Raw genomic sequence first — 13,282 nt, 5'->3', positions numbered from 1 at the left:
TTCTTGAGAAAACGCTATTTAAGTAGTGGGCTATTTTGCATAAAATTTCACTCTACAAGAAAAAAGGGTTTTTTCATCATTTTTAACAGCCAATAACTTTTAAACAAGTTAGTTTTATACTTCAATTATTATAAGATAGCAAGTGTGCTGTGGATACTTTGAAAAAAGAAAAAAATATTATTTCTGGCATCTTAACTTTTTCCATAATGGCGGGCTAAAGTTGATTTTTTTGTTTTAAGAATAAGTTTTTTTGTGATTTTAAAGACCTTAATCTTAAAAACTAGTTACAAAGTTAATACAAATCAAATTGCCTGCTGATCTACATGTGGTGGATAAACATTTTAAAAAAAATCAGTTGATTAAAGAGCTGCATTCAAAAGTTATAGGTCTCCAAAATGAGTCAGATCAAGATTTTCGTAAAATTGATCTGTGATGCAAAGCATCTGTTACCTAAGATGGCACTTTTTTTTTTTTATAAAATTTTTTATACGCATCAATTAAAGACTGTTAATTAATAAAAACCAAAAAAATTAATGGGCGCTTATTTATAACCTCCAAAAGGTAGTCTCTAAAAGTCAGGTAAATTTTCCATAAAAAATTATTACTTTTTAAAAGTTTAGTTATTGTTTCATTTAATTCTATATTACTAGTATGTCAATCTAAAAAGTACTAATAAAACCAAATAAATTGTTGTATTTTAGAACTAATTAATAATAAGTAATATGCCTGAGCTTTCTACTTGCTGTATTGGTAAAGCATTAAATGAACAGTGCTATCTATCTAATAAAAGTAAACGCTACCAAGAACTGTCTAAACTAAACCAAGAGCTTATTTCTTTGAGAAGCAAAATAAATCCCATAGATTTTATTTGTAGCTATCACGAGAAAGTTTACTTGTCGAGGTATGAGAATGAACATCGCAGGTATTGTTGTAATCCGTTGAACAAGCACACAAAAAATGTGAAAAGTAAGTTTCAATATTTAATATCTTAATTTAATAAAAATACCTTAATAACACTAAATAAATTAAAAAAAAAATATTCAATAATTATTTCCGTTATTTTTTAGATTCTCTTAGAGTTATCAGTCTTTCATATGCCAAAGATTTTGGTTTAATACCTGGTCAAAAAATTTGCACTAGTTGCAGAAAAGTTCTGAATTGCAAACATATTACAAAAGAAAATGAACTCCAAGAAAAAGAAATTTATGTTGACAACCATACATTAAAAGAAGATCTTAATTCAAGTATTGCAAGTTTTGGATGCTCACCTCTAAAACTTGTTTCAAAAAAAGATAGAATTGCATATGGAAAGCGTAAAATTGATAGCGTAAGAGCTCATACACAAAAGGCTGTTGCCAATGTGCTAGGTTTAGAAATAGCTGCACTTTGTGGAATTGAATCACCCTCAAAAAAATGTTTGAAAAAAAAAAACACAGATTTAGACAATATTATGACTCAAATTAAGTCAAAATTTGAAAAAACATTGTCAAATTCTGAAAAAATCACACTTCTTACACTCACTCCAGACAGTTGGTCAATAGAGAAAACTCAGAAGTTTTTTTTTACTTCAAAAAGATCTGTAGTACAAGCCAGAAAATTAAGTAAAAAAAGTGGAATACTATCAAAACCTTCTCCAAAATCGGGTAGAAAACTAAGCGAAGATGTAATTACAGAGGTTGTTCATTTCTACGAATGTGATGAATATTCAAGGGTTTGTCCAGGAAAAAAAGAGTTTGTTTCAGTTAAAGTAGATAGTAAAAAGCAACATATTCAAAAGCGCCTTCTACTAGTCAATATGAAAGAGCTACATATTGAGTTTAAAAAGAAATATAATTATCTTAAAGTTGGATTTTCAAAATTTTGTGAGCTAAGGCCCAAGTGGTGCATTCCTGTGGGTGGTGCTTCTGGTCTGCATGCAGTTTGTGTTTGCCAGTACCATCAAAATGTAAAGCTCCTTGTACAGAAAATTCCTGGAATTTCTGATTACAAAATCTTATTAAAATTAATGGTTTGTAGCATTGAAAATAGAGATTGTATGCTGCATAGCTGCGATAAATGTCCTGCTAAAAAGGTTTTGTTAGACTACATTGACACTTTGTTTACAGAAAAAGAAATTAGTGAAGTTAACTTTTATCAATGGCAAAAATCAAACTACCAATGTACTTTAGTACCAGCAACTCTACCTTTAGATGAATTTATTGAAATGGTTTATGAACAGTTAGATAGTTTACGAGTGCATCATTTTATATCAAAAAGTCAAGCCACCTACTACCAACATTTGAAAACTAATTTAAAAGAAAATCAAGCTTTGGTTCTTCTTGACTTTGCAGAAAACTATAGTTTTCTAATACAGGATGCAGTGCAAGGTTTTCACTGGAATAACAGCCAAGCAACTGTGCAACCCTTTGTTGCGTATTTTATAAAAGATGGAAAACTTGATAGTCAAAGTTATTGTGTTATATCAGATCATCTGAAACATGGAACAGATGCTGTTCATTGCTTTATCGGTAATGTTATTGATAAACTTAAATAATTACAAACATTTGAACACATTATCTATTTTAGTGATGGAGCTGCATCACAATATAAAAATTACAAAAATCTTATCAACTTACGCTACCATAAACACGATTTTGACATGACTGCAGAGTGGCACTTTTTTGCAACATCGCATGGTAAAAGCCCTTGTGATGGTGTTGGTGGAACAGTGAAACGTCTTGTTGCACGAGCCAGTCTACAATCACTAAACGATCCTATTGACACACCAAGCAACATGTACAGCTGATGTGTTCAACACGTCAAAGGAATATCTTTTTTTTTTGTTGACAAAGTTTCAATAGAAACACATACTACAAACTTCAATTTGGAAGAGAGATATTGTTCTTGTTCGACAATACCTGGGACACAAAACCACCACAGTTTTATCCCAATGTCACTTACCTCAATAAAAATAAGAAGAGTCTCATTTGATATTATTTGCACTAATGTGGATTTTTCTACTTGCAGAATTTATATTAATAAAATTTCCAGTTACTCACCAGGAGAATATGTGGCCTGCGTTTACGATACTCAATGGTATTTAGGAAATATTCTTAGTATTTCAGAAGAGCATCAAGATCTTAATATGAAATTCATGAAAAAGTCTTTATGTAACAAGTTTACGTGGCCATGCAGAGATGATCTTTGTTGGGTACCTCTAATGCATATTTTATGCAAAGTGCAATCTCTTAAAGTCCAGTCAAACAGTGGAAGATTTTATAGTATTGACTTAAAAGAAATCAATGAGATTATTTTATTATTTGAGAAATTTAAATTTTTGTAAATTTTATTATTTTTGTTTATTTTCTTAAAAACATTTTGTTTGTTTTTCATTAAAAAAATTATTGTATTATAAAGAGGGGAGGGGACAGAGGGGAGGGGACTTTATCTATTGGGATTTAAAAGTTCTTTATCTAAAGGGATTAAAAGGCTTTAAGCATTGATATTTTTTAATTGATATTTCATAATAAATAACATTATATAATTCAATGCATTTATTTATTATGTCAATTTCAGAATTTTATGGAAAATTTACCTGACTTTTAGAGACTACCTTTTGGGGGTTATAAATAAGGGCCCATTAATTTTTATGGTTTTTATTAATTAACAGTCTTTAATTGATGCGTATAAAAAATTTTATAAAAAAAAAAAAGTGCCATCTTAGGTAACAGATGCTTTGCATCACAGATCAATTTTACGAAAATCTTGATCTGACTCATTTTGGAGACCTATAACTTTTGAATGCAGCTCTTTAATCAACTGATTTTTTTTAAAATGTTTATCCATCACATGTAGATCAGCAGGCAATTTGATTTGTATTAACTTTGTAACTAGTTTTTAAGATTAAGGTCTTTAAAATCACAAAAAAACTTATTCTTAAAACAAAAAAATCAACTTTAGCCCGCCATTATGGAAAAAGTTAAGATGCCAGAAATAATATTTTTTTCTTTTTTCAAAGTATCCACAGCACACTTGCTATCTTATAATAATTGAAGTATAAAACTAACTTGTTTAAAAGTTATTGGCTGTTAAAAATGATGAAAAAACCCTTTTTTCTTGTAGAGTGAAATTTTATGCAAAATAGCCCACTACTTAAATAGCGTTTTCTCAAGAACCATATTAGATATTGATCTAAAATTTTCAAAACATGCTTTTAACATATATATGTACAAAATCTAAAAATTTCAATAAAATCTGAGATGGTCCATAAGGGACCTTTGCACCACTTGGCATGGAATGACCCTATTGTTAATTCAATAACGTTAAGTTTTAATGACGTTCGTTTAATTTATGAAAATAAATTATGATCACAAATATGTTATCGGTAACTGATAAATAACAAAAAAAAACTATTGTTTAAAAACATTATTAAAAAGAGTTCACAAATTAAATAACAAAAAATTTATTAACAGTTAATAAAATAGCCAAAAACCAACCGTAAAATCATCAGAAAGTAAACAAACATTTTACGTTTCATGAAAAAAATATTTTTTTCAAAATAAAATTTAGTTCATATTTAAAAAAAATAATAAAATGATTTTTTAAATAAGAACTTAGATTTTATTTGTAACTTTTGTTATAGTGAGAAAATAACAAACTGTTTGTATGATTTTTAACGTGTTAATAAAATAACTTTAATTACAATGCGTACTTGAAAAGATGCTAGTGACGCAATATAACTTCTAACGATGCAAAATATATTTACTGAGTTGAGTTACTTTGAAATCTCGTAACAAGGCCTGATATATATATAAATATATATATATATATATATATATATATATATATATATATATATATATATATATATATATATATATATATATATATATATATATATATATATATATATATATATAAATATATATATGCAGGGGGTGCAAAATAAAAGCCACACTCAATTTTTTTTATAAAAAATCCAACAAAAAATGTTTTCAACTCATATAATAAAAGTAATTCAGGACAATTTTTATAAAAATACATATATTGTTATTGTACATTGAAAGAATTATTGTACAATGGAAAAAAATTAGGATTTGTAAAGTATTTTTGAAGTTTTAGCTGTATTAGTACTTAATTGGCCATCCTTTGTTTCTTATGACTTTTGCGCATCTAGAAGGCATAGTATCTACAAGTCTTTTTAATAAGTCCTTTGGCAAAGCATTCCAATCAGCGAGAAGAATTCGGAACATTTCATGTTCATTTGTTGCCCTACAATCTTGCAGTTCTCTATCCAATATAGACCAAAGATTTTCTATTGGATTCAAATCAGGAGGCTGAGCTGACCAAAATATAAGTTTTATTAATTTTGATTCCAGATATCTTTTATTCAACCATGCCGTATGTTTGGGATCATTATCTTGTTAAAAGATGTAGTTCTTGTTATGGAAAAGTTCTTTTATACTTGGTCCAAAAAGATTAGCTAAGATTTTGTGATTCAAATGCTGGTCCATGGTATCCTCAACCGGGTAAAGCTTTCCAACTTTGTGTGCACTAAAACAACCCCAAACATTATTCTTTTTGTCATGTTTAATGGTTGCCTTGCATGTTTGGGGGTTGAACTTTTCCCCGATTAGTTTTCAGCAGTGAGATCGACCATTATAAAACAACACAAAAGAAGACTCCGAATTACTTTAGCCCATTGTTCACATGTCCAATCTTTGTGCTCAATGCACCACTTTATTCTTTTGTTGCAATTGATTCCTCTAACAAACAGTTTTTTTATTTGCTTCCCAGAAAAAAACTCACTTGATGCTTTTATTCGACAAGATATTTTCCATTTTGAGATATTAGTAAGGTTCAAATCCAGTTTTTTCTCAGAATATGTAAATTTACAATCTTTTTTAATGACCTTAAGAATGTATCGATCTTCCTTTTTTGAAGTTTTAAGCTTTCTCCCAGATTCAACAGACCTTTCAGCTGGACCAGTGTGTTTGTATTTCTTTACTAATCTACTAATAGTTGAGTTTTGTCATTTAAAACGTTTTCCAATGCTTCTGTGAGACTCTCCTTTGTCAACAACTTCAATATCCGATTCCTATATATGTTAGTTGTTTTCTAAAACATTAAATGTGTCGGTATTAATCCATTTTTAAAATATTTTATTCATTTAAATATTAGTATATATATAAACATACCTTTTTTGTCCTAGATTTTTCACTACCACATCCTTTTTTTTTTTGCTTTATTATACATTATATTTTGAAAATCAAGAAAAAATGTTAGTGTGGCTTTTTTTTGCACCCCACTGTGTCTATATATATATATATATATATATATATATATATATATATATATATATATATATATATATATATATATATATATATATATATATATATATATACATATATATGTATATATATATATATATATATATATATATATATATATATATATATATATATATATATATATATATATATATATATATATATATATATGTATATATATATATATATATATATATATATATATATATATATATATATATATATATATATATATATATATATAACTATAAATGCATATTTAGATAAGCACTGTGACGTCACACTGAAATAGCCCAATGCTGAAACATTCAGTACATATATTGACTATCTTATAGCCTGCAGCTGCAAAGGAGTGGGCTTTATCACCTGAGGGTTTGGGATAGGGCAGCAATCTTTTCTTTCATTACTCCTTTTTTTGTTGTTGTTGTTATTCTGAAAAAGTTGTATGCTATAAAGATAAGCAAAACTAATAAGCAAATGGTGATCTATATACGCTATAGTAGATTTTAGTATAGTGTTTTTAATTTTCATATTTAGAGTCATTGTAATTATTAAAGGTTTTATTTATTCAAGATTTATGCAATTGCTGGTTCTGATGGCAACAATTTGCGTTCCTGTGAGCGGTATTCCGTTGAGACAAATACTTGGTCAAGCATTTGCTCAATAAGTGTGGCAAGGTAAAAATAATCTATTATCTAAGGGTCTGTGTGCCATAAAAATTAAAATATCTTTAGACGATGATATTTTGCACTGAAATTGTCAATGCAATTTCAGTAAAAAATATTGTCGTTCAGAAGTTTAGAACTGTTTAGATTAAACTCCAAAATTTATAAGATGATACAAAATGTATGCCTTGCTATATGTTTTTAAGAAGATTTTACTCTTTTGAAAATATTTTTTGAAAAAAATGTTATTTTACAACTAGGTGGATTATTAGTTTTGTGTGAGCTAATGACTTTTCTAAGAATTTTGCCACTTTAGCCAGGATCAGAAGCATCTTATCATAGAGGTTGGATTTTATTGTACAAAATATTGGGTTATATATTTGGGTTTACTATGTTTTTTCGCGTCTAGGAGTATCTCTTATTGCTTTTAGCTGTTTCTGCATAGAGAGTGCCAATATATTTATCATTGAAATTGAATTTCAATTGCAACGACTTTTTTTATGCATCTTTTGTAAGACACAGCATCATAAAATGTTGTTTTTTGATTGACACAGAAAAGATTCTATTTTGGGAGTTAACTTTTTATGGGAGCTAAATCATGAACACAAATAGTTAACATTTCTTTTGTGACCAAAATAATGTTTGAGATCAGTATGAAAAAAGATATATGGTTTAAGGTTATTAAAACTGTAAAAAGCAATTCAACGAAATCAAAGCCAGTTTGTGGTCATATCACTACTATTTTTGGTTTTACAAATGTGTTGTTTTTAAGTTGCAAGCAACAAATAACATTCAAATAAAGTTGTTGCTAATAACTTCAAACATTTAAAAACAATTAAAAAAGACAGCTTACATATTTTCACAATATTTAAAAAATTTGGTCTTTAGCTTTAGCTGTGTAACGGCCTGTTTGATGCGAATATCTGACAACAAACCTTTTTATTTCAAACTCTTAGTTGATTTATTGGTATAGAGGTAATTGTTCCAAATAATTATTTTGTGATGTCCAAGTGTTTTGTGTTGAATGCAACATTATCTGCTTTAGGTAAGTCAACCTGCATTTGACTGTCAACTGTGGTCTTCAAATTGTTGTGGAACTGAGGAAATTTATATTAAAAATACATTATTACTGACTTTCCACAAAATCTTGATAGCAATCAGTTTACACAATAGAGAAAAGATAGTTTCCTTAAATTTTTGTTATTATTGCATAAACTTTATTTTTTACAAAGTAATACTTGTATAAGAATAAAAAGAATGTTATTTTTTTATGATAATAAAAAATTACCTTTCACAATGAATATAATCTCAAATAGCAGTTGCCAAGGGAGATTTTGGTTTAGCTTAACATAGTAAGTAAGAAATGAGATGAAATGAAAAGCTTATTCTTTGTAAATGTATTCCTTATGGATAAAGACCTCCTAGCAATGTTGCCTTCAAATGATTTTTTACAGGTATTAGATCACTGATTTTTATGCTGTTTGCTTTGGTCTGGAACTTCTTATTCTATTTGAATTATACTATTGTTATTCATGGACTTGTTGAGGATAAGTTCTCATACCACTGGTTGAGCCATTTATTGACACTATATCTGCAATGAAAAATCTCACAACTTCTAAAACAAATTTCTTTTCCTTTGACATTTTTAAAATAATTTTATGAAAAAAATTCAAAAAGCACTTTAATACATCTTAATTTTGATAATGAAAAAATGAAAAAACTAAACTGTGTTGCCAATTTAAAAAAAATTTTAAAATTGCGATCACTTTGACTTAGTAACTAAATTTCTAAATATTGAATGTCTCCTAATGATTTATGTTAGTCTAAAAATAATGTGTTAGGTGGTAATAAATTACTGAAATCTTTTTTAATTGAACTTTTTAAATAATAATAAATAATAATTTTCAAAAAATAGATAAGTAATTGTTTTTTAAATATTGAATTTTATAAAAATTTAAAAAAGCTAAAAATTAATTTTAAAAATTAACTTTAAAAAATAATTAAACATTGAAAATTACTTTTCTATTGCTCAAATCTTTGTTTTTAATTTAATGAAAAAATTTTTGCACGCAATAATTATTTCAAGCTATAATTGTTAGCAGTCAATTCAAGCATTAGTTATTTGAATTGCGATTTTTATCTTAACTTTGATATTATGAAAGTATAACAAGTTTTTTTTGCTTTACAGTCTTGTATTGTTTTACTATAACAAAACCTCACTTATCTTGACATTTTATATAGTTGTTTATTTATCTTGACATTTTATGTTTCTACTTATCTTGAGTATTGTTTTATTTTAAGATTCAACCCATGGAAATAGGAAAAAGAAGGTTGGCAATCTATTGCCTGTTAAAGGTCAGCATTATCTTGGCAAAAAAATTTGACACAAAAGGGTTACCATAAAACATAGAAACGAGGTTGGCAATTTTTTGCTGACCTCAAACACTTTGAGGTAGGCAGTTAGATCAGCATTGCTGAATGCCGAACCTAGTTCTGAAAGTTGAAGATTAGTTCTATTCTGCTAAATATGCGATTTGGAAAAATGCTGCCAAATTGATACATTTAGCTATAATATTTTATAAGAGAATTGATTTAATGAGATTGTAGAAAGATCTCTGAGATTTTTAGAACTTTACAGAGATCTCTAAGAATTGAGAGTGAGAAAAATATATGTTTAATAAGATTGTTTTATATATTTTTTTGGTTTTTTTTTTTTTAGTTTTTTTTTTATTATTTTTATTTTAATTTTTATCACAGGAAACAAGTAACATGTGCAGCATTGAATCGATATATTTATGCAATTGGTGGATGTGACAATTCTACTCGTTATCCAATTGTTGAGCGTTATGATCCTGCTTTAGATCAATGGCTCATTATTGCTTCATTAATTTCACCCCGTAGTGGTGCAGGTGTTGGCGTTTTAGATGGTTTTTTGTATGTTTGTGGAGGAAATGATGGGGAAAAACATCTAAATACCATTGAAAAGTAACTTTTCTAAATAATTTTTTCATACAAAAAATTTTTTCACAATGTTGGAGTTCTAATTAAACAAAAAGTTACTTATAAGTAAGGGGTGTACCGGATTGGAAATTTGGAATTCCGAAATGAGAATTATATTTAGGTAATTTTTTGCCTTCAAGATAGAAAGTGAAAGTCTGTACATAATGTATATTTAAAACCTATAATATTTATATAACCTATTTCAGTAACTTGATTCTTGTTTCATTTAAATCTAATACCTTGTTTTTATTTGTTTCTTATAATTTTATTTATTGAAAGTTTTAACCTGCATAATATTTTTATTTAAAAATATTTCTTCGTTTTCTGTTTTTCCATTTAGGTTAAAATATTTACCGTATTATCCTATGCATTTTAATCAATTAAAATTTAAGTAACATTTAAAATGAGACTATTCTCAGAGACAGGTAACTTCTCAGAGGCAGGTAACTTCTCAAAGGCAGGTAACATTTTTGATGAAAAAAGAGCTAGTTTGTTGCCCAAAACTGGATAGCAACTCTTTTTGCACCACAATATTCCTAAACTTCTAGAAATCCTTACATAGTTGGTTACTGCAAGTAAAATTGCATTGTATTTGTTAAGAAATTTGTATTTTTTTACCTAGGTTTACCTATAGTTCTTCATTGCCCTGTAGGACAATGATTTTTTTACACAGTCTGTGTCACATTTCTTTAAAAAAAGGTAAAAAATAAATTCCAGCATTCTGGCCTGAAATATTGTAATTTCAGCTGGAAATGTAATAACCTAAAAGTCACCAATTCTTACTGGAACAGAATTCCGGTGCATCCCTACTTATAAGTTAAGGCTAATAGAAAAATTAAAATGTAGAATAGTATGTTTATTCAGCAAGTTTATATTAGTGATAAGAATCTTCTTATCAATAAACTTTTAATATTTGATACACTTTTAGGCATTGAATAAACTCCAAAATTAAGGGTATTAATACGGGTTAAATTATAAGGGTTAAATTACTTGATACTTGACAAAAAATTTTGAGTATAAAAAAACTGAAAATAAAAAACTAAATCAGGAAAGCCTGATGGAAAGAGTTTCAAAACTCAGTAATTCTTAGAAAATGATTTAACATTATCAAAAACAAATTTTTTTATTGTGTCTAATAACATAAAATATCTACAGCATTTTTGAAAAAAGAATACTGAGATTAATTAGCATAATTTTTATTAACATAAAACATAACATAAACTTTAAATGAGCTTGATGAAAATTATTATCAATGTTATTGAATAAAATTAAAATTTTAAAAATAAATACAAAATAAAGTTATACCCAAAAAACCACTATACCAGGTTTTATTAAATACCCTAAGTTTTTGCAAACCTTGACCGCCAACTTATTCAAATTGAATATCAATTATTTAATTGTATAGTAATGGAATTACGAAATCATAAAACTTTTTTTAGACTAACAATGCCTTGAAAAATTGTTTAAAGTAACATAAGGTTGTTTGAGTGACTTTTTGTAAGAATCAAAAATACATTTTCAATAGTGTTATTAAAAGATATTTCTAATATTTTTAGAAATAATTTCTAATATTTTTAGAAATAATTTCTAACATTTTTAGAAATAATTTCTAACATTTTTAGAAATAATTTCTAACATTTTTAGAAATAATTTCTAACATTTTTAGAAATAATTTCTAATATTTTTAGAAATAATTTCTAATATTTTTAGAAATAATTTCTAATATTTTTAGAAATAATTTCTAATATTTTTAGAAATAATTTCTAATATTTTTAGAAATAATTTCTAATATTTATAGAAATAATTTCTAATATTTTTAGAAATAATTTCTAATATTTTTAGAAATAATTTCTAATATTTTTAGAAATAATTTCTAATATTTTTAGAAATAATTTCTAATATTTTTAGAAATAATTTCTAATATTTTTAGAAATAATTTCTAATATTTTTAGAAATAATTTCTAATATTTTTAGAAATAATTTCTAATATTTTTAGAAATAATTTCTAATATTTTTAGAAATAATTTCTAATATTTTTAGAAATAATTTCTAATATTTTTAGAAATAATTTCTAATATTTTTAGAAATAATTTCTAATATTTTTAGAAATAATTTCTAATATTTTTAGAAATAATTTCTAATATTTTTAGAAATAATTTCTAATATTTTTAGAAATAATTTCTAATATTTTTAGAAATAATTTCTAATATTTTTAGAAATAATTTCTAATATTTTTAGAAATAATTTCTAATATTTTTAGAAATAATTTCTAATATTTTTAGAAATAATTTCTAATATTTTTAGAAATAATTTCTAATATTTTTAGAAATAATTTCTAATATTTTTAGAAATAATTTCTAATACTTTTAGAAAATAATGACCAAATGGTTTCAAAAGCATTTTCAATCTTGAAAATAGAACAAAGTACATACTTTCTAATGGATATTTCACTTTTTTAATGTTTATTGGCTTGTTCAAAACTGAAAATGATAAAATAGGTAATCTAAAATGTTTAGTCTGTCTAAATATCATGGTTCAAAAGTACTCAAAAAATATATATATTTATTAACCTTGACATATTTATTAACCTTAACATTGATAATTTTTCTTTAATTATAAATCTTCATTTAGTAAAAAATCTCAAAATATTAAAAATACCTATGGAAAGAAAAGGCTTAGGAGCTGTTCATAAATTATGTCAAGATGTAGGAGGATGGGGGAGGGGAGGTGTTTAAATTTAGTGACACTTTGTGACAAGAGGGGGAAGGGTTCAAAAATTTCCAAAAAAGTGTTATGTAGTTTATTAACAGCTTCTTAGTTGTGAAATTCGACTCAAAACAGAGTTTAAATCTTTTGGAGCTTTTGTTTGTAACATGTAAATGGCTCTAGCTTTTCAAAAATTATCATATAAGAGAAACCTGAGCTTTCAGTTTTTGCTTTTTTTTTATTCTTTAAAATGTAAGATTAAAAATAATATTTGCAGAATTTATTTAATAATTATTTGAGTTAAGCTAATATGGGGCTGTTTATAAATGTCATGATTTTTTGTGAAGCTTTATGACCCCCTCCCCTATCCCTTGTTACTAATGAACAGCTTCAACCCTTATTTTACTTATTATTTACTTATTTCAACCTTTTATTTCCTCAGGGATATTTTTATATTTATGTACTTTACTAGATGATTTAATATTTTAAAAAAATTGTATACTAAAGCCTTTGGATGAAAATGAAAATTGAAAATAATGAAAAATCAATTTTTGCAATCTTTGAAGCATGATATTTAGACAAGCCATCTGTCTACCATAT

General features: G+C 26.1%; 1 protein-coding gene across 1 annotated transcript in view; it reads left to right on the top strand.

Annotated features, from left to right (window-relative positions):
- LOC100205928 (kelch-like protein diablo) overlaps nucleotides 1–13,282 on the top strand; it is a 28,447-nt gene that overhangs the window by 13,293 nt on the left and 1,872 nt on the right. Inside the window, exons 8-9 of the mRNA XM_065801057.1 lie at nucleotides 6,885–6,988; nucleotides 9,734–9,961. Of these exons, the coding sequence (XP_065657129.1) occupies nucleotides 6,885–6,988; nucleotides 9,734–9,961 (332 nt within the window). The remainder of the gene's footprint in view (nucleotides 1–6,884; nucleotides 6,989–9,733; nucleotides 9,962–13,282) is intronic.

This window comes from Hydra vulgaris, chromosome 07 (genome assembly GCF_038396675.1).
Source record: "Hydra vulgaris chromosome 07, alternate assembly HydraT2T_AEP".
Classification (NCBI taxonomy): Eukaryota; Metazoa; Cnidaria; class Hydrozoa; order Anthoathecata; family Hydridae; genus Hydra; species Hydra vulgaris.
Note: the sequence above shows the minus strand (reverse complement) of the source record. Positions and strands in the feature narration are given on the sequence as shown.